This window comes from Fragaria vesca, linkage group LG3 (genome assembly GCF_000184155.1).
Source record: "Fragaria vesca subsp. vesca linkage group LG3, FraVesHawaii_1.0, whole genome shotgun sequence".
In the NCBI taxonomy this organism is placed as follows: Eukaryota; Viridiplantae; Streptophyta; class Magnoliopsida; order Rosales; family Rosaceae; genus Fragaria; species Fragaria vesca.
In genome coordinates, this window is record NC_020493.1 from 10922033 (window position 1) to 10941877 (window position 19845).

The 19845-nt window shown below is 37.6% G+C and overlaps 2 protein-coding genes across 2 annotated transcripts in view; both read left to right on the forward strand.

The window, feature by feature from the left end:
• LOC101293282 (probable leucine-rich repeat receptor-like serine/threonine-protein kinase At3g14840-like) overlaps positions 1–12910 on the forward strand; it is a 25957-nt gene extending 13047 nt beyond the window's left edge. The window contains exons 25-47 of the mRNA XM_004295617.1: positions 2583–2701; positions 2809–2885; positions 3020–3088; positions 3236–3307; positions 3413–3484; positions 3633–3704; positions 3813–3884; positions 3977–4048; positions 4148–4219; positions 4310–4381; positions 5427–5495; positions 5863–5922; positions 7418–7477; positions 7563–7598; positions 7737–7771; positions 9297–9691; positions 9887–10085; positions 10493–10651; positions 10948–11066; positions 11191–11405; positions 11504–11734; positions 12069–12219; positions 12461–12910. Coding sequence (XP_004295665.1) covers positions 2583–2701; positions 2809–2885; positions 3020–3088; positions 3236–3307; positions 3413–3484; positions 3633–3704; positions 3813–3884; positions 3977–4048; positions 4148–4219; positions 4310–4381; positions 5427–5495; positions 5863–5922; positions 7418–7477; positions 7563–7598; positions 7737–7771; positions 9297–9691; positions 9887–10085; positions 10493–10651; positions 10948–11066; positions 11191–11405; positions 11504–11734; positions 12069–12219; positions 12461–12853 — 2891 coding nt within the window. The 3' untranslated portion in view covers positions 12854–12910. The remainder of the gene's footprint in view (positions 1–2582; positions 2702–2808; positions 2886–3019; positions 3089–3235; positions 3308–3412; positions 3485–3632; positions 3705–3812; positions 3885–3976; positions 4049–4147; positions 4220–4309; positions 4382–5426; positions 5496–5862; positions 5923–7417; positions 7478–7562; positions 7599–7736; positions 7772–9296; positions 9692–9886; positions 10086–10492; positions 10652–10947; positions 11067–11190; positions 11406–11503; positions 11735–12068; positions 12220–12460) is intronic.
• Positions 12911–18638: 5728 nt separating this feature from the next.
• LOC101293572 (uncharacterized mitochondrial protein AtMg00810-like) lies at positions 18639–19118 on the forward strand. The gene has a single exon (XM_004295618.1). It carries the CDS (start codon positions 18639–18641, stop codon positions 19116–19118), a length of 480 nt encoding a protein of 159 aa, XP_004295666.1.
• The last annotated feature ends 727 nt before the right edge of the window (positions 19119–19845 follow it).

Here is a 19845-nt window from a genome sequence, read left to right on the forward strand (position 1 = left end):
ACGTAGTAGTAGTAGTAGTAGTAGAGAGAGAGAGAGAGAGAGAGAGAGAGAGAGAGAGTTAAAATAGCACCCTTTTCTTCAATCTTTCATTTTGATTGCGCTCGCCAATGCCATGCATCTATAGATTAAGATCGAGATCTAGCTAAGGTACTGGCATGTATGTAATTATCAACTGTACCTCATGTCCAGCGCATCTTGATTCTTGAGGATGGTACTGGTCGGTACCTAGCCTTCAGCTTCTCTTCTTGGAAGGGATGGTGATCCCCCTAGCTATTTCGCCTATTTGCATCTCATCAATTGCGAGCATGTAGCTTCTCGCTGTATACTGTTCCAGCCGTTCTCTTTTTGTAGGTCAATCGAAACAGTCGACCTAAATTAGGGGTTGGACCTAGTACGATTCAAGGGAGTAATATGTATACCGAACTACTCATTCTTGTGTTGCCCTAACCCAAAGCACTGTGTGAGGAGGTTGCATGCAGAAGATCCGGCCAGGGATTTTTACTTTTTTTTTTTAGATTCATTAAAGAAAAACAACTACAAAACAAAAAAATAGAACACCCGATCCTAACCGCTCCAAATGGAAACGTTAGGAACACAGAAAAGGTAAACAGTAAAACCATATATACAAATAGAGATACAACGGAAAATCCTAAAAAACTCAACTTTATCGGCTACAAAATTCATTTCACGATAGATGATCTTCTTTTTGATATTATCATAAGCTTTTTCAAGATCCAACTTTAAAGTCATAAATGCGATTTTCCCTTTTTTTTATTGAACATAGAGAATAATTCATGGAGAAATTTTATTAACACATCCCTAAATACTAGATACACATCCTTTTTTTTTATACAAATTATATAAGAGTTTGTGGGTACGTAAAATTACCAACAGAGACATTCATATCAAAAGTAAAGAAAACTTATTAAAATAAAATATCCACTTAAAAGTTTTCTTCTTCTATACGAGAGCAACGTATGTGAACATACCAAGCCTTATAATTTAAACCTCTATAAATTAATAACGTCCGAACCGGCAAAAAATATTATGTAATCGAGATTGTTAATTTATCGACATCAATTTTGCTAATTCTTTATTTCGGGGTTGGCAAAAAGTATTATTTAATCGAGATTACTAATTTATTAAATATTAAATTATCAAGGTTTTACTATAGTACAAATTGAAGTTTGAAATCTAGATTAAACTGTTCACGCATGCTAGTTCGTTCAAACTGAACACCAAATTAGAACTTGGGATGATGCTATATATATTCCTCTTCTTCTTCTTTGTTTTTTTGAATAAATTGAGTAGCAGATCTAGAAAAGTATGTGTATTTAGTGAATGAATTGTGTATTTAGCGAATAAGTGATGTATTTTAAATGAGGGTATTGTAGGAAGGTTGGGTATGTGTATCTAGTAAAATATTAAAATAATAAAGTCAATAGGTGGTGTATTAAGAATGAGATGTGTATCTAGTAATTAGGGATGTATTAATAAAATTTCTCTAATTTATGGGCTATCAAAATATTATCATGAAAAGCTCATTGATTGCGGGAAATACATTTTTGAAACAATGGTCGTAACCTATTAACCACATTACAAAGACTAATGGGTCGATAATGATGGACTGTTTCAGGATTATCAATTTTGGGTATAGAACTATAGAAATTTTATTAATTAATCGCAGATGCCCACCACTAATGGTAACATAATATTAACTCAAAAGCTCATAGTAAACTGAGTACACGCTCCTAACAATGCTGCGCCTTTTGCGAAGCAACCCTAAGTCGCGAAATCTAGGCTTCGAGACCACAGCAGCGGCTATCTTTCTGCTCCCCAGACCAAGCGATCGGTTTCTAACGGTGAACGCTCATAGAAGCCATGGCTTCTCAGGCATTGACGGTAGCACCTCGCACAAGAAGAGCCTTTTGGCGTTCTCTAAGGCGGCGGAGGTGTATCTTTCTGAAGCATAGGAGACACTCTCTTTGCAATCTTCCTACACACGATGATTCTGCTCATTGGGATGACTTCTCCAAAGAGTATCAGAGCTTTTCATTTGATCGAGATGAAGACAACTTCTTTGAGTTCTTCAGTGAAGAGTTCACAGCCTCATGAGCATACTCATGTCGAAATCTAAATAACGTATAAAACCCAGCAAACAACAAGATATATTACTCCGAACCCAAAAGTAACACCATTATACAACATTGCAATCAAACAATTTTTAAATGAAATCAACAAAATCTGAAAATTTTCTTTGTGGTATGATCATAGATTGAAATGATGAAGAATCTACTCTGAAAGTGGAAAAAAAAAAAAAAGTAAATTTTTTTCCCCTCTATTTTGATATTTATAGATTTCTCCTTACTTGTCTTTTCATATGAGTTGACACACTCAAGAAAAGCATAAAAATGATAGAGATATACATAGCAAATTTGGCACGGCCGACCTGCCGTACTGGACAGCAGGAAGGTCTAGGCAGTTCTAGGGGTTTCAAACCATGAAAAGGAGAAAGCCAAAATTAGTTTACCTTTGCATGGTAGCTGCTGTATTGGGTTGATAGGTAATGATGAACCCATTAGAGCAGTGTACTTGTGAAAAGTGCACTCCACCTGTTTGTGAATATGCCTGTAAGAACCGGCCATTGCCTTGTTCGAGTTGGGTTCTCTTGTTTATTGGTCTTCCCTTAAAAGAGGAAAAAGTAAGCTACAATTTCAGTAATTCCATATTAATATTCGAGTTGGGTAGTTATTTTTGCGATTCCTTTGCTATAATTGTTTAACAAGTTTTTGTTAATTTCTGATGAAGCGCAGATCACTGAAATCTCAAAGTTTGGCAGGAACACTCCCACCAGAGCTGGCGAGGCTCCCCTATCTAAAAGTAATGTAAGTAAACTCACACCACTCCATGTCTGAGTCATGCAAACCAAGAAAGAGAACGTTCGGTCATATTGAATGTTCTGTTCCAGATTTTCTAGTATCACGACTATAACCACGACTCGTTTTTCATTCTTCTTTAGTGACCTCAGTCGCAACTATCTGAGTGGTACCATCCCTCCAAAATGGGGCAGCCTGCCACTAACTAACATGTACTCTCTCTCTCTCTCTATTCATCTCCTGCTCAAACTAACAAATCAAATTTACTGATGGCCCTTTGGTCTACACGAGTCATCCGAATCATCAATTTTTAACCTCACATATAGTTGTTATCTTCCCAACTATGAGTATTTTTGCAGTTCCCTTGGTGGAAACCGTTTGACAGGTTCTATCCCTATTGAGCTCGGAAACATTAGCACCCTGCAATCCATGTGAGTTTTAATTCCTCGTTCTTTCATTTTTTTTCCCGAGTTTGTATATGAAGCTGCTTAACAAAATTGCTATCTTGGTTTTTTTTTTTTTTTTTTTGTTGTTAGCGACATCAATGCCAATAACTTTTCAGGATCTCTTCCTCAGGAGCTTGGGAATTTAACCAGCATAGAAAAACTGTAAGACTACATCTGGCCTATTAGAAATTTCCCCAGATAATTGGTTTATTTGATTCTCTGAGCTGTAAACAGAGATTTTTATCACCAGTAAATCAACAATTTGTTTGATCCTTATAATTATTATCTCCCCCTTTATATTCTCTTTTAGCCTTCTTGACTCGAACAATTTTATTGGGAAGTTGCCCGAAACATTTGCCAGGCTTACCACATTGAAGGACTTGTAAGCACTATGTCGTTCTTTCTTTCTTATTTTGTTTTCTTAGCACCCAACTTAGTATAAATTGCATTTTGATTTTGTATCAATTTTCTTTTTCGTACCATCTTGCAGTCGGGTTGGCGACAGTCACTTTTCTGGGAAGATACCGGATTTCATTCAAAACTGGAAACTTCTTGAAAGATTGTTAGTGTCTTATGGCTGTGTTATCTTCACTGGTAGTTGATTCTGGACATTAATTTCTTAACACTGACTTGAATTGTAACTTGTTGAAACAGACAAATTCAGGCTAGTGGTTTGACTGGGCCAATTCCAGGCAACATCTCTCTTTTGAAGGGATTAATTGACCTGTCAGTACTGCATTTGAGTCTATACTTTTTAGCTATTTAAAAAGTCAAAATATATTCAGTGTTATGTGACTGCTATTCATCGTCCATTTCAACTTGCAGGAGAATTACTAACTTGGATGGACCTGAAGCACCTATTCCTTCACTTAATAACTCGAAAAACCTGGACACACTGTGAGTTGATGTTCTAAATATCTAATCACACATATATCTTGCTGCACTAGAAGTCTTTGCAAACTCAAAGTTTTAGTGTTTGTGTTACAGGTGGTTGAGGAATTGCAATCTTATTGGACAACTCCCTACTTATCTTTCTGAGCTGACAGAGTTGGAGACATTGTTAGTATAATTTTATTTTTCTTGTGTCTCCTGTGTTCTGATAAGTCATCTTCTTTCAAGATGTAATTTTACTATAAAAAAAAAAAAAAAATCNTTTTGGCTTGATTGGAAAAACTTCCAGAAAATGTTAGAGGTGGTTGGTAGATGCCCGAGTCCTGTAAGTATTGTCTTGATAATATCTACCGAATCCCAATTATACAAAGTACCTAATATGGGGTAGAAACAAAGAGAACTATGAGTCTCTTAAGGATAAAATAGAGAATGTCCTATGTAGTTAATTGAATAACATGTTCATTTTTTTCAGAAAAATTCATCATTGTAATCACGCACGTTAAGGCATACATATATTTTAGCAGACTCAGGCTTTTATTGGACACTTCCCTACTTCGGTCCCTATTGTATCATCAGATCGAATCCTACCATGGATGAGAAAACAATCTAAACTGCTACAAGAAAGAGAAATGTAAGAGGGAAATTGGGAGAGGATGAGATAGAAAAAAACCAACTTGAAGTGCCACCTTCAGTTCTTCTTATGAACATTCTAAATCTACATGTTAAGACCATTTGGGTCAAGTCTCTTGTATCTTGTATTTTATGTTTAAAAGCTTGCACTGCTACCATTTTCATTCAATTGTCTCTGACAATTAGTTGGCAGCCTAGTATCTTTTGTATTCCATCCATATCCACTGAGAGTTGGCATGTTGAGAACCAATTTCTCTGAATCTCTGATGTGTTAGCACTTCTTTACTTCATATCTGAATGTTCATCACCTGCTCATCATATAATCCAACTTATTATGCACATTTGTTGTGTATCTCATTCCATAATGAATATTAATTAGTAGATGATGAAGTGCTTAATTCATGTCATTAACAAAGATAAAACTGCTTTATATAGTCTGTGCTTTTACTGCAACAATTTCAGATCAGATGCTTTACATTATTCCTAACAATGGCTTTTTAGTAAAATATGTACGACTCTTAATCATGTTCTTGGGTTTTGATCCTACTGTGACATGCTATTGATTTTGTTTTTGTTTTTGCAGAGACCTAAGCTTTAACAAACTTACTGGGGAAATTCCGAGCCCGTTTGTTAAAGATGATTTGGATTACATGTAAGCAATTCAACCAACAGATTTTCACTTTCTTACACCAAGATTCAAGGAGACATTGTTCAGTGGTTCAACAATCTCAAACTGTCAATTTTCTTGGGGACTGGGAATCTGGGATACTTAGTAACTCAAAACAAATAGCAATAGTTTATGAAGATATATAACTGTGAAATTGATCTGAAAGAAACTTAAAATACTAGGTCTGGCTAAAAAGACCCTGCAGGCTAAATTACTTGAACATCATTATCTCTTAGATATGACTTTTCATATGAAAGTTTGATCTAATATAGCCAGAACGGGAAGAAAAAAAAATTACGTAATGAATATTGCATCTTTTGCACTAATTTGTTGTTGGATTTGATATGTTTAGATTCTTAACTGGAAACTTGCTCAATGGATCAGTTCCTCAAAATCTGAAAGGAAGCCACATGTAAGCCTCTCTCCCAAATTAAAATTTAGTTCCCTAATACGGAAAACTGTGTTATCTATTACATAAAGCATAGTCATCCATTATGGTGTGAACTGTGAAGTAGAACTTTGTAGCTTGATTTGCATTTATACCATCGACATAGGCATCAACTGTGTAATTGTATTTTGTTTTTTGGTTACTGGTATCAAATTGAGATGGCATTGAAGAGAGAGAACATGCAAAATAAGTTATTCAAGTAAAAGGACCAATAGACCCTTGAAAAGTTACGATGTTAGTTGTTTTAGATACCAAAATTGGGTCGGGTTTAAAATTTGGGACACCATTATGATATTTCACAAAATTGAGATACTGAAGTTAATTGTTGGGTAAAGTTCGGATAATGTTTGGATGATTTTGTATAGCGTGCTTAGGTGATATATATTATTAGTTTGGAGAGCTCTAGAAAAATAACTAGAACTTTTTTGATTCCTACAATCCAAGAGATTCTAATTGAAAATGATTATTGACCTGAATTAAGGCCTGAACTTCAAATTGAGTAATTATTCCTTGGTCCCGAAACACCACGTGGCACTGCCATGTGGTGGTCGATCCTAGCTACTCACAAACCTCAAATTCATGTGGGGACCAGCAAGGGTGAAAAAAAGAGAGTTAAAAGTAAATAATTAAATCAATCAAAGATAAGAATAAAACACTTGGACCAATAGCATTAAACCAATTAGAGGACAATAGACGGATGACAGTTGAATGTCACAAAGCACTACATCTCCACGGCATAATGAGAAACATTATGCATCAACTTTTCTTCCTTTGTCAAACACTGAAAGAGAGGATGAAAGCATGTGTGCTTTTGGATATTGGCTATGAAACGAATTTGAGTTGCAACCTTAGTTTGGTAGCTAACTAAATCTATAGATACCAATGGAAAGCTCGCTAATACACTTTATCTATGTCAATCAACTATGCAGAATTTCGAGATTGATATTTTGTAAGATTCATTGATTATACACTATATATAAAATCTCTTGCATATGTACATGCATATGAATTCGCAATTGCTGGGTTTCCTGCGCATTGTATATTAATTTTTAATTTCCTTTCAAGTTGATGACTTGGAATATCACATAGAAGCCGAATTGGATTAAGCCCTCAATGCTTCCTATCATTGCCCTAGCTATCATAATATATATATCCTCAAAGACATTTTGAAATACATTCTTGATTAGACCTAGACAAGCCATGCTATATGGGATAGAAGAACAGTTCGATAATAGCATGTTCCTAAAATGGGTATCAAGTCGAGATGCATATGTAAAAAGTAATAGATATGGAGGTGGATCATCTGGTCCGAATTTAAACAAAAGTTTGGGGTTTCCATATCCTCAACATGCTCGCTCAATGCAGATGAAACTATTTGGAACATGAAGACAATGCATTTGCTTTTTTTTTTTAAAAAAGGCAATACAGATTTATATTGAACTGATGTCTTTTTGTACAGTGATCTTTCATACAACAATATCACCCCTGGGACGAATGACATTTGTGAGAATGGCGGCAAGTAAGAATGTATTCAGTAGCCAAATTTAATTTCTTAGTGTTCTGTAGAGCAAGCTTACTTTTCCTTTTTTTGCTGATGTCTACAGGAACTTATTTGCAAGCTCGTCAAAGGGAAATAATTCGTAAGTATCAAATTAATTTGCTGAAAGCATACACCAAAGATCTAGCTACTCCAACTGTGTATCTCTTGTTCTAATTTGCAGCTCCTTTTTTTTTTGTGATGTTATCTTTCTGACAACTTCTGGCCATTCTATCTGCAGAATTGTTTCATGTCTAAATACATCATGTCCGGAAGGTAAAGATGGGTTCTGCATACATAAGTTCTTTTAGGTGATCGACAGAAAGTTACTGTTTTGCGATGAAAGGTTGTCTAACTCCAGACATGCTAGGTGAAAGTACAATTTAAATGGACATAATTTTGTAGCCTTACTAAATATTTGAAGGATAATATCTTTTAAGGGTTCAAATGACACAAAATAAACGGATACTATGAACTCATTATTAAAAAAATAAATAAAATAAAAAAACAAACAAACAAACCATTTTCGTGTTCTCCATATGCAATTAAAGAATAGTAACAATTTATAATTCAAATTTCTAACTTTACCTAGTCATTTTTCGCAATACCATTAACCCTATAAATGGAAGAGAATGATAAATTAGTAACTTCATCAACCTTGGCTTGTAGTAATTAGCTCATCTACTCTCTTTGAAAGGACTAATTGTGCGTGCCTTTTATTTCCCTTCATAAAGCCAACAACAGCTATTATATATTTTTTTTGTCTGAAAGCACATGAAGTGAACTTTTGGAACTTTTAATTCATCATTATATATTGACATTTTTCCATTCGCAATTTTTTCGATCTTCAACATTACAGAGGTATTACAGTTTCCATAAGTATCCATTCATTGTTATTTTGTTATGTTAAGGTTTCTGAGTTTCTTTGAGCTGTTTGGGTTCATTATGGGTTATTCAATATTAATTTATGGTAGGGATTCGAGATTCAGGATCTAAGCTTAGGGTTACCGTAAGCAAATTAATTGTTAGCATCAACAAAGAATAAAACCACCCATGTTGCATGCCTGAGGCTACAAGAACTTAGCCTCTCTGATGACCATAGCTAAACATACTACATACAAGCCATCACCATTGAGCTTCTAAATAGCATTTCTCCCTGCTGTACCAGTATTCCACCCCCTCTCCTTTTCCCCTATCTGCTTCTGACCTTCTTTAGTTCCTGCCCTTCTACCATTTCCAAGTAACACCCTGTGTGTGTTCTGTTATTCAGTATGTAACTGACTAAATTGGTTCAAAAGAAGCTTTAGGTTTGTAAAGTTACAATTAAAAGGGGATTATTTTAAAAGTCTAGGCTAATTGCTTTTGAGAATAAAAAGGTTGCTAAATAAACCCAGAAGATATCTAAGTATATCCAGTGGTATTTAAATCAATTGTATTCAAAATATGGAAGTTCTAGAGCTTCGTAGGGTTTGGATTCTGCTTGTTGGAGCATGAATGAGCTCTAGTTAGCCGTCACGTCACCATATAGAATTCTGTAGGATGATGAGTTGAAGTTGGTCGGAGGCAATCAGTAAGTAGCATGAGTGCTGGGTTTATTAGATTAAGGTGAAATTTTTAACTGAGAGACAATTATTTTGTAGCTGGATATATTACGAGATTTGCATGATATGTTTAGCAAGATCAAAAAGAAAAATATGTGTTAGGTACGTAGCTATAATGAAATACCTCCTTTTGTTCCGGGGGTTTATTCCTTTTGGTTGTTCTCTTTAACGGCTACTAATTTTTCCTTGCTTCATTCCAGAATTCTACTCATTCCATATAAACTGTGGTGGAAATGCAATAACAGTTACTGAAAGTACCACACACATACCATATGAATATGAAGCAGATCAAGATCCAGGTGGCCCTTCAAGATTTTATAACAGCAAAACCAATTGGGGTTTTAGCAGCACTGGTTACTTCCCTGATGATGGCATTCAAAATGACGCCTTTATTGTGGATAACGAAACTGCACTCTCTATGCCTGATCCTCAACTGTACATGACTGCACGTGTTTCACCCATCTCTCTTACTTATTTTGGGTTTTGCTTGATGAATGGAAACTACAGTGTGAAGCTCCATTTTGTAGAGATAATGTTTACAAATGACAGAACATATCATAGCTTGGGAAGGCGTATATTTGATATTTACATTCAGGTAGCTAATTGCATACATTTCCACGTACGGTTTTAATGTCTAACAAATGATGGTTGGGTTTTGGCCAATTGAAAGTTGAGTTTGATGTTTATGGATTTCGAGTGATCGATGAGGTGTGATAGATTGAAATCAAGACAGAAGTATAAACATCATTGTGAGAATGAAAGGGCAAGTAATTAAAGTAGTATATTGCAGGGGATACGAGTGGAGAAGGATTTCAATATTGCGGATGTGGCAGGTGGGACTGGTAAATTAATCAACCAAAGCTATACTGCTTCTGTAACAAATCATACCTTGGAAATTCGTTTCTTCTGGAATGGGAAAGGAACACAATCTATCCCTGCTAGAGGAGTCTATGGTCCTCTTATATCCGCCATTTCTGTATACCCAGCTGGTAAGTTTTGCACACTCTTATAAGCTTCTTATAATAAATACATGTAGACAATGGAGAGTTCCTCATATGTAGAGGTTTGTGTTAGGAGTCTGATATTTCATTGAGGACTATACTTCAGCTCTACATGGTGCTTCTTCTTTTACTCGTATAACAATTTCTTGAAATTTTGATTGTATTCTTTAGCTTCTTTTACTTTGAATTCCCACAAAATTGCATCTACTTACTTATTTCTTGACTTTTCTATCATCTTTATTAAAGTTCCCACTTATGGGTAAGTGCTCTTAATTGAATTGACATACTACCATATGCTTTCAAGCATTAGATTAAAATTCCCGTTTCTTCATGAAAAACATATGAATATGTTGAAAGTTAAAAATATATATTTATACATATTCTTCCTCTATCAGATCCAAATTTTAAACCCCCGAAAAAAGACTCGCCAGGAGGGGGGATATCCGCAGGTGAAGTTGTTGGAATTGTGGCTGGAGGAGTCTTCATAATATTATTGATTTTAGGTATTCTGTGGTGGAAGGGCTTCATAGGACCAGCAAATACTTTGGAACAAGGTATTTGCAGTTGTTGCTGTTATCCTTGTTATTTATTTATTTATTTATTTTTATAACTATTATGTTTCTTTTTCATGGCTAATTAAAAGATGAATATCTATGGTTGTTTATCACATATGACATATGTAAGATGATAAGATATAATCAAGCTGTTAAAGCTACAGGTTCATTGGGTTTCATTGACTTTATTAAGTCATAGTCCTTAAACCAATCTCAATATATCAAAACATAAGAATTCCATGCATATATCATTATGATATTATGGGCAATAATATCTAAGTTTGCTTCATACATAGATTTGAAGGGTGTGGACTTGCAGACCGGCAAATTTACCTTGAGGCAAATCAAAACTGCCACCAACAACTTTGACAAAGCGAACCAGATTGGAGAAGGTGGTTTTGGTCCTGTTTACAAGGTATTCTTCAGAACCAACAATTTCGATGTAGTATTTACTGTATTTGAATGCATCATTTTTCTTGTTAATTAAACCTCTACTGTTTACAGAAGAGGCTGAGTTTAAGTTTGTTTCTTGAATGCAGGGCGTTCTATCAGACAACACTGAAATTGCTGTTAAGAAGCTTTCAGCCAAATCGAAGCAAGGGAACCGTGAATTTGTGAATGAGATAGGCATGATTTCTGCTCTGCAACACCCTCACCTTGTCAAGCTTTATGGATGCTGCATTGAAGGAAATAACTTGTTGCTTGTCTACGAGTACATGGAAAACAATAGTGTCGCTCGTGCTCTGTTTGGTAAGTGTTTCTCTCTTATAGTTATCATAAACCTTGCCTTATTTTGAAAGAAACAAACAATTTATTTCTTCTAACTATGGTTTAATCAATGAAAGGCCCCAGAGAAAGTCAGTTGAATTTGGACTGGCCAACAAGGCATAGGATTTGTGTTGGTATAGCCAGAGGTTTGGCTTACCTCCATGAGGAATCAAGGTTGAAGATCGTTCATAGAGACATCAAAGCTACTAATGTGCTACTTGATAAAAATCTTTTCCCAAAGATATCTGACTTTGGATTGGCCAAGCTTGATGAAGAGGATAATACCCACATAAGCACTCGGATTGCTGGAACTTTGTGAGAGCCTATGTTTTACCTAATTTTTCTATGCTTTTCTGTTTATCTTCATTTCACCCCAATATGGGTCAATAATCCATATAACAGAAAGGAAAGTAAAAAAGATGGACAAATGGGAGGTTTCTCTATCCCAATAAAAGTTTTAGCGTACTAATTCTTTACTATTCAAGAAATCTTAAAGATCCAGATTTGTTCTTCCAATGAAACTTTTCTATGTCATCTCTATCGCATTTCAAACATTCAACTTAGAAAAGAAAAACCCTATGATTTTTGGAATAATAGTATCTTTACTAGTTCTCTAACTCCAATGATGATTGACTTCATGATGTGACAGTGGTTATATGGCACCTGAATATGCGATGCGAGGTTATCTAACTGATAAAGCAGATGTCTATAGTTTCGGAATTGTTGTATTGGAAATGGTCAGTGGAAGGTGCAATACAACTTATCGCTCAAAGGAAGAATGCTTTTATCTTCTTGATTGGGTAAGTGAATTTACTGGCTTCCTTATTTAATCTTGAGTTTTGTTGGTACCTTTTATCTCTAGTGATGCATACTCTAGCCCATTATCTTTTCTGTTATAATATCAATTCGATCATGAGTTTTTCTGAACAACACTGCAAAGATCACAGGTTTTGTTGTTGATCATAATCAATAAGAGCCTCGTGCTGACATTTAATATTGAAGATAAGCAAATCATTGGCTTTTGCACCTTCATGTTTCTAGGCACTTCTTCTAAAAGAGAGAGCAAGTTTGTTGGACCTAGTGGATCCAAGGTTGGGCTCGTTTAACAAAGACCAGATGATTACTACAATCAATGTTGCTCTCCTTTGTGCTAATGTTTCTTCAGCCGTTAGGCCCTCCATGTCTTCAGTGGTGAGCATGCTTGAAGGTAGAGCTTCTGTTCAGGAGGTGGTCTTTGATCCAAATGCCTCAATTAAGGAAATCAATGCGATGAGGAAACATTTTCAGTCAAACATATTTGAAGAAAACAATGGTGACTCTGAGAGTCAGAGAGAAACTATGTCAATTGAAAAATCATGGACTGCTTCATCTACATCTGCTCAAGACCTCTATCCGGTCCTCCCTGATTCATATTATTGGGAGAATAGAAATTAGAGAATCCGAGCAAATTGGTCTCCTTTTATCATTATACTTCTATAAACTGTTGCTACTTCTATAAGTTTTCTCTTTGGTTTGTTCGAAAATATAGTCGAAATAATCAGTTTCTACAGAATAATAATTGTGAAGTGATAATGAACTGTTTACCGGACAGTCGTTTTTGTTTGAAGAACCGAATCTTCTATTTGAATAACCACTAGTAGATTGGATAAGTGTTCTGTATCAACTTGCTTCAGCTTAGACTACTGGAAGTATTGTCATCTATTTCAATTTGTTGCAGAGTAATTGCATTACAATGATATCTTCAAAAAAAAAATAAAAAATTGCGTTACAATGATATAATTAACCTGCTACACAAGGCATAGTGGTGGACTCCAAGGAAATGGGACACATTAACAAAATATTCTAAATTTTAAATTTTAAATTATTTGCTGTATAGTAGTCCGCGTGCTAGTGTATGTCTCTCTCTCACTCTCACTTTCCTTTTCCAACTTGTTCTGGTATGCAGAGGGATATGAGAATGATGGTTTTGGATAGTTTCTGTGGAAATGACTATATGCTAGCAGCTAGCATAATGAACTTCTTGGGATAGACAAATGAAGGGGATCAGACAAGGCTTGCTTAGCAGCCTTTTTCATATTCCCAGGTAGGTTAGGAACTTAGGATTGATCACTGATGTAATGTTATTTAGTGATACCGATTGAATGTTCCGGCCCTATAGTTTTTGGTGTATAGGACCTACCTATCCTACATCTTAGCACGTACAGTGAATCATTGGTTAGAGTTAGCAGTGAGTGTAGTTCTTGTTTCAACCCAATGAGGAAACATTTTCAATCAAGATTCGAAGAGAACGTAAAATGGTGACCTCGAGAATCAGAGACGATTGAACCATCTGCTCATGATCTCTATTCCGTCCATCCTGATTCAAGTTATTGGGAGAAAAGAAATTAGACCATTCGCCAGTGAATGTTTATACCCCTTCTCTACTTGTATAAATCTTGTGAAAATATATATAGTTGGAATGATATCTTCTCTGATATCTTCCGGACTTCCGGCCCTATAGTTTTTGGTGTAGTGGACCTAGCTACATCACTACATCTTAGCACAATGAATCATTGGTTAGAGCTAGCAGTGGGTTTAGCTCTTCTATTTTTTTTTTGGTCAAGTAGCTCTTCTATTAATGTGAATCTATCTTCTGCACAAATCAAGCCTGATTTGAATCAATCAGTATCTTCTTAATTTGTCTGTAGAATCATCAGTCTATATTTGTATTGATTGCTTTGCAATCACTTTAGTTATTTCCTAACATATCAACACTAGGCTCTGTATATATGCAGAGGTTGTAAACTCTTTTGATCAATGAAATTCAGTTTCTACATGGTATCAGCTTAGTCTTAAGATCCATACCTGTGTCTTTCTCTCTTCCTTTCTTCTTTGCCTTACTTCATCTTTTCTGTCTAATGGCTTCCTCCTCCTCCTCCATCTCCCAAAACACTTCATCTTTCCCCAAACTCACCGAAACAAATTATTTGGTTTGGGTTGTTCCAGTCCAATCATACTTGAACGGTGCTGACCTATGGGGCTACGTCGATGACTCCATTGCAGAACCATCTTCCACAATTGATGTCCCGGCCAGTGGCAATACCCCGACTTCCACCAAACCAAACCCGGCGCACAAAGCTTGGTTTATTGAGGATCAAAAGATTGTTAGCATCCTCACCACCTCTCTCACCGAACCTGTTGCTCGGATTTGCCTTGGCTGCACCACATCCAAAGCGATTTGGGATTGCCTCGCCAATTTCTTCAATCAGAAATCTGCTGCTAGTGCCACAAGCTTGAAGCTTCAATTGTATGAACTTAAGAAAGGAAATCAATCTGTTGATGCCTACCTGCAACATGCCAAGTCAATTGCTGATGCACTTGCCTCAATTGATCAGCTTGTTTCTGATGCCGATCTGGTAATCGCTACTCTTCATGGTCTTGGTTCTGATTATCTAATGCTTCGCACTGCCTTGTCACAGACTGCTCTCCCCAATTTCTCTGATCTTCGTGCCCAGATCTTAGCTTTCGAGGTGCAGCAACCACCGTCAGCAGCCTTACCGACCACCACTGCTCTCTTCAACAACGGCGGTCATTCCTTTGGTTACAATAATGTCGGTGCCTTCTCCAGTCGGTCTAGGAATGGTGGTGGTCGCCGCCCTATTCTGGGAATGGTGGTGGTGGCCGAAACTCTGGCAAGAATCGCCGCCATAATGGGCAGTCCTTTTATCGATTTGGTAACTATCCCCAGCAGCTGTTTCAACCTTATATGGGCTACTCTCCTCCCAATCCTTGGGCCCAGCAATTATTCAGGCCTCCCTCCCAACAAGGTCTTCTTGGACCTGCTCCCGGTCAGCCTTTGTGTCCAACATGCATATCTTCACTTCATGGGCCTACCCAATGTCCTCATCGGTTTAATGAGCCTCACACTGTTCGACCATTTGCCGGCGCTCATTTTGCCAAACCTAATGATCCTTGAGTTTGTGCAACTCACATCAACTGTCTCGGCCCAACCTTCTAGGCCCAGTCCACTTATACATCAGTCCACTCCTTCCCCTTCACCTTCTATTGCCGACACCACTAACCCGGGTTCTCTCCTTCTCACCCAAACATAGATCACCACTCCCCCTCCACTAGAAACCACCATCTCTGATCCCCCACCGTTACCCGCTCCGCCTTCCGTTTGCATCTACCGTTGCTGTGCCACCAACCCACCACCATCTGTCACATCCCGACCCTTATATTTTTACCTTATTTACTAGCTTTGTTATAATAAAAATTTTACCATCTCCGTCATTGAGGTAATAGTTTAATTGGTCCCTAGAGGAGTTTCGGGAACGATTATGTGCGGAGGATTATTCGTAGGAGGAAAATACGACGACGGTAAAAATGGTAAATTTTAGCTAGTAAAAGGTAATTTTTATTCGGATATTATTTTTCGGGGTGTTTTATTTTTGGAATTGGGTTGTTATATAGGTGTTGGACCGGGTTGGACAGGCCCAAACCCAGCCCTCATTTTTTTTCTCCTCTCTCTCCTCCCCCCCCCCCCCCCCCCCCCGTTTTTCCCTCCTGAGCTCTCCCGACCCGAAAACTTTCCGGCCGCCGTCCGGCCACCATCTGACGCCACACCGGTCCCGTTCGGTCGGCCAACAACCCAGCTACTTTCTTGGACCGGTGGCAGCCTCCCTAGCGCCACCGTGAGGGAGAAATGACGCCCGGAACCGCGGGCTGTCGTGGTGGTTCCGTCGCTGGAACTCCCTCCTTCGGCCACCAAAGCCGGCGATCCTTGGCTCAAAAGAAAGCCCTCCTCCCGTGCAGCAACCCATCCAAAGGGCTCACTCCCTCTTGAGTTAGGTAAGGAGAAATTTGAGTTTGAAATTCAAGGGCTCATTTGATGTTTTTAGTCGATTACCCTAGCTAGGCTTGGATTTTAGGTTTGTGCTAGTTAAGAAAGTGGTAGAGGGAGTGGAGAGGAAGCTACTGTCAAAATTTGGTAGGATTTGGAGGTCGCCGGAATTAGCCTCCGGCCGCTGCTGTGTAGGAGATTTTTGTGGTTTTAAATGTGGAATATTAAGAGGAGTATTTTGATATGAATTATGAATTTTTGGATGAGTTTTAGATAGGTTTGTGAATTTCTAAAGTTTGATATTTTTGGCGGTTAATTAATATAGAATCCGGCCGTTGGATTAAAGTTGTTAAACTGTGGGAATGTGTAATTACGGCTGCTGGTTCTAGGGTTGAATTGTGGACTATTTCGAAGTTAGGCAACGATGAGCGTGTTTATGGCTCTCGGTTAATTTTTGCCTATTTTGTATAATTATTGGATTTTTAGTTGGGAAAATAATTTTATATTTGTGCCAGAGTTCGAGGAAACCTCACCGCAGTGACGATTTGGATTTCGTCGGGCTTATGCCTAGAGTTGTGAGTAGACGTTCGTTTTAAATTATAAGCATGCAGTGATTTCATATAGTAAATGAATGATTTTATTGAATATTAATGTGTGGAATTAGTTATTTTTCATGAAGTTATTTTTAGAAGTAAATGCTTTTATTCTTATTTTGTTAACTTCGTTATGTGGAAAATTACTGAAAATGAGATTTTCGGTGTAGCCATATGCTTATTGCTTCTTTTGCAATTGGCAATTGTCATTATTTTGGAGTCACCGAAAATGAGATTTTCGGTGGATATGTATATGGATATTTATGAGGAGAGTATGTATGTAAATGCTAGCTAGCCATATGTGTCTGTCCACCTTAATGGCATAGTATATAACCGCATTATGGTGTGACGTGAGGGTTAGACGTGAGCGTAGTAGCCCTATATGAGTGTCTAATTCATATAGGGGGTATGGGCACATATTTATACACTCGTCTGTCTACCTTAATGGCGTAGTGTATCACCGCATTAAGGCGTGACGTGAGCGTTGGACGCAAACGTAGTAGCCTTGTATAAACTTCTATTTTTCTTATATTTTAATAAGAATTCATACAAGGAGTATTGACGAGTGTAGATACATACATATATATTTGTATTTTAGCCTGAGAGGCTCTTATTTTTATGAGGTGCTAGGGACTAGCGCTGCTAGTCACGTTTCGGTAAATTTTTAAAAGCTTTTGAGCTTGTTGCATGCCGTTAATTGTTTTTCCACAAAAGACAAATCGGGAAAGCAATTAAAGATTTATTTCTTTTCAAATTTATTTTTGTCCACTCACTCTAACGTTTTCAAATGTTTTCCCCTGGGCCCTTCGTTTTAAAATGCCCAGTTTGCAGGATTACATAGTTGAGTTCGGACGTACATAGAGATGAGGCATAGTCATCATATAGCTTCCGCTCATTATATTTTTTTAGTTCATCTCATTTTAAATAGAGTTGCTCTGAACTGTGGTTGTTGATTATGAGATTAAATAGTTAGAGTTAGTAAATAAATTAGGAGATGTTGTGTTTTGGGGAGCACGAAGGCTCCAGGAGTTTAAGGTTGGATTTGGTTTATCTGAAGTGTATGCAGGTTTTTTGTTTTTAGTTTTTAGAAAGGGTTATTCATTTTTAAGGAATTTCAAAACCCAGAAATTTCACTGATGGAACAGTCAGGTATCCGGTTTCTCATGCTCTAATCTCGGTTATCAATGATATGGAGCCTTCTTGTTATACCTAGGCATCTCAATCCAAGGAATGGCGTTCGGCTATGGCTGAGGAAATCAATGCTCTCTTGAAGAATCACACCTGGTCTCTTGTTCCATCTTCTCCTATACTAAACACAGTTGGTTGCAAGTGGGTTTTTCGAATCAAGCGACTTCCTAATGGCACCGTGGATCGCTACAAAGCAAGACTTGTGGCCAAGGGATTCCATCAACGTCAGGGAATAGATTATCAAGAAACATTCAGTCCAGTAATTAAACCAGCCACAATTCGGACTGTCCTTGCAATTGCGGTGTCGAGAAGTTGGAAGCTTCGTCAACTTGATGTCAAGAATGTCTTCTTAAATGGTTTTCTTGCTGAAGACGTTACATGACGCAGCCCCCTGGTTTTGTTGATCTTGATCACCCAACACATGTCTGCAAGCTTCACAAGTCTCTATACGGACTCAAGCAAGCACCTCGTGCCTGATTCCATCGCATTAGCAGCTTTCTTCTCTCTGCTGGCTTTCACCATAGTAAGGCTGATCACTCACTTTTTATCTTCCATCATGAGCCACACACTATATACCTACTTCTCTATATGGATGACATTGTTGTCACTGGTAGTCATGACAAAATTGTTGAGAGTTTTATTCATGCATGATCTCAACCGCGGCTTTGATATCAAGGACCTTGGTGCTCTCCACTACTTTCTTGGCTTGCAGGTGTCCTCATCATCTACAGGTCTCCATATTGATAAACTTAAGTATGCCCATGACATCCTCCAGAAGTATGACCTCCTTCTCAGTCAACCAATGAGCACACCTCTGGCTGCCAAACCTCCCCTCACTGCTACTAATGGTGAGCCACTTGAGAATCCCACCCTCTTTCGTGAAATGGTTAGGTCCTTCCAATACCTTACTATTACACACCCGAACATTTCCTTCACTGTTAACACGGTTGCCCAATTCATGAGTCAACCTCGCACAACTCATCTTATGGCAGCCAAGCGTATTTTACGCTATGTTAAAGGTACTCTGGCCTATGGCCTATCTTTTCGTCCTCAGCGTCATCCTGTTACACTTTCGGCTTTCTCTGACGCCGATTAGGCTGGCTGTCTGGATTCGCACCGTTCTACCTTTAGTTATTTGGTCTACCTTGGCTCTTGTTTAATAGCTTGGTGCTCCAAAAAGCAACCTACATACAGTTGCTCATTCCAGTGCTGAAGCAAGGTATTGCTCTCTAGCACATGCCTCTGCAGAAACAACATGGTTAGGCTATTTCTTATCTGAACTTGGTGTGCGCATTGCCCTTCCAGTTATGCTTTATTGTGATAATTTAAGTGCAACCTACATGACCTCTAACCCGATGTTCCATTCACGAACTAAGCACATAGAACTCGACTATCACTCTGTTCGTGAGAAAGTTGCACTTGGCAGTCACCGTGTTTGTTACATGCCATCTGCTGACCAACCCGCTGATCTACTAACAAAGTCCCTCCACAAACACCGCCATATTGCCCTGTGTCTCAACCTCGTCTGTCCAAGGCCGTCCAGTTTGCGGGAGGATATTAATGTGAATATATCTTCTGCACAAATCAAGCCTGATTTGAATCAATCAGTATCTTCCTAACTTATCTATAGAATCATCAGTCTATATTTGTATTGATTGTTTTGCAATCACTTTAGTTATTTCCTAAAATATCAACACTAGGATCTGTATATCTGCAGAGGTTGTAAACTCTTTTGATCAATGAAATTCAGTTTCTACATCTTCTATTATAACAGCTTGATTCACTTTCACAATTTCGTGGGAACGAAACTTGGAACGAAAGTA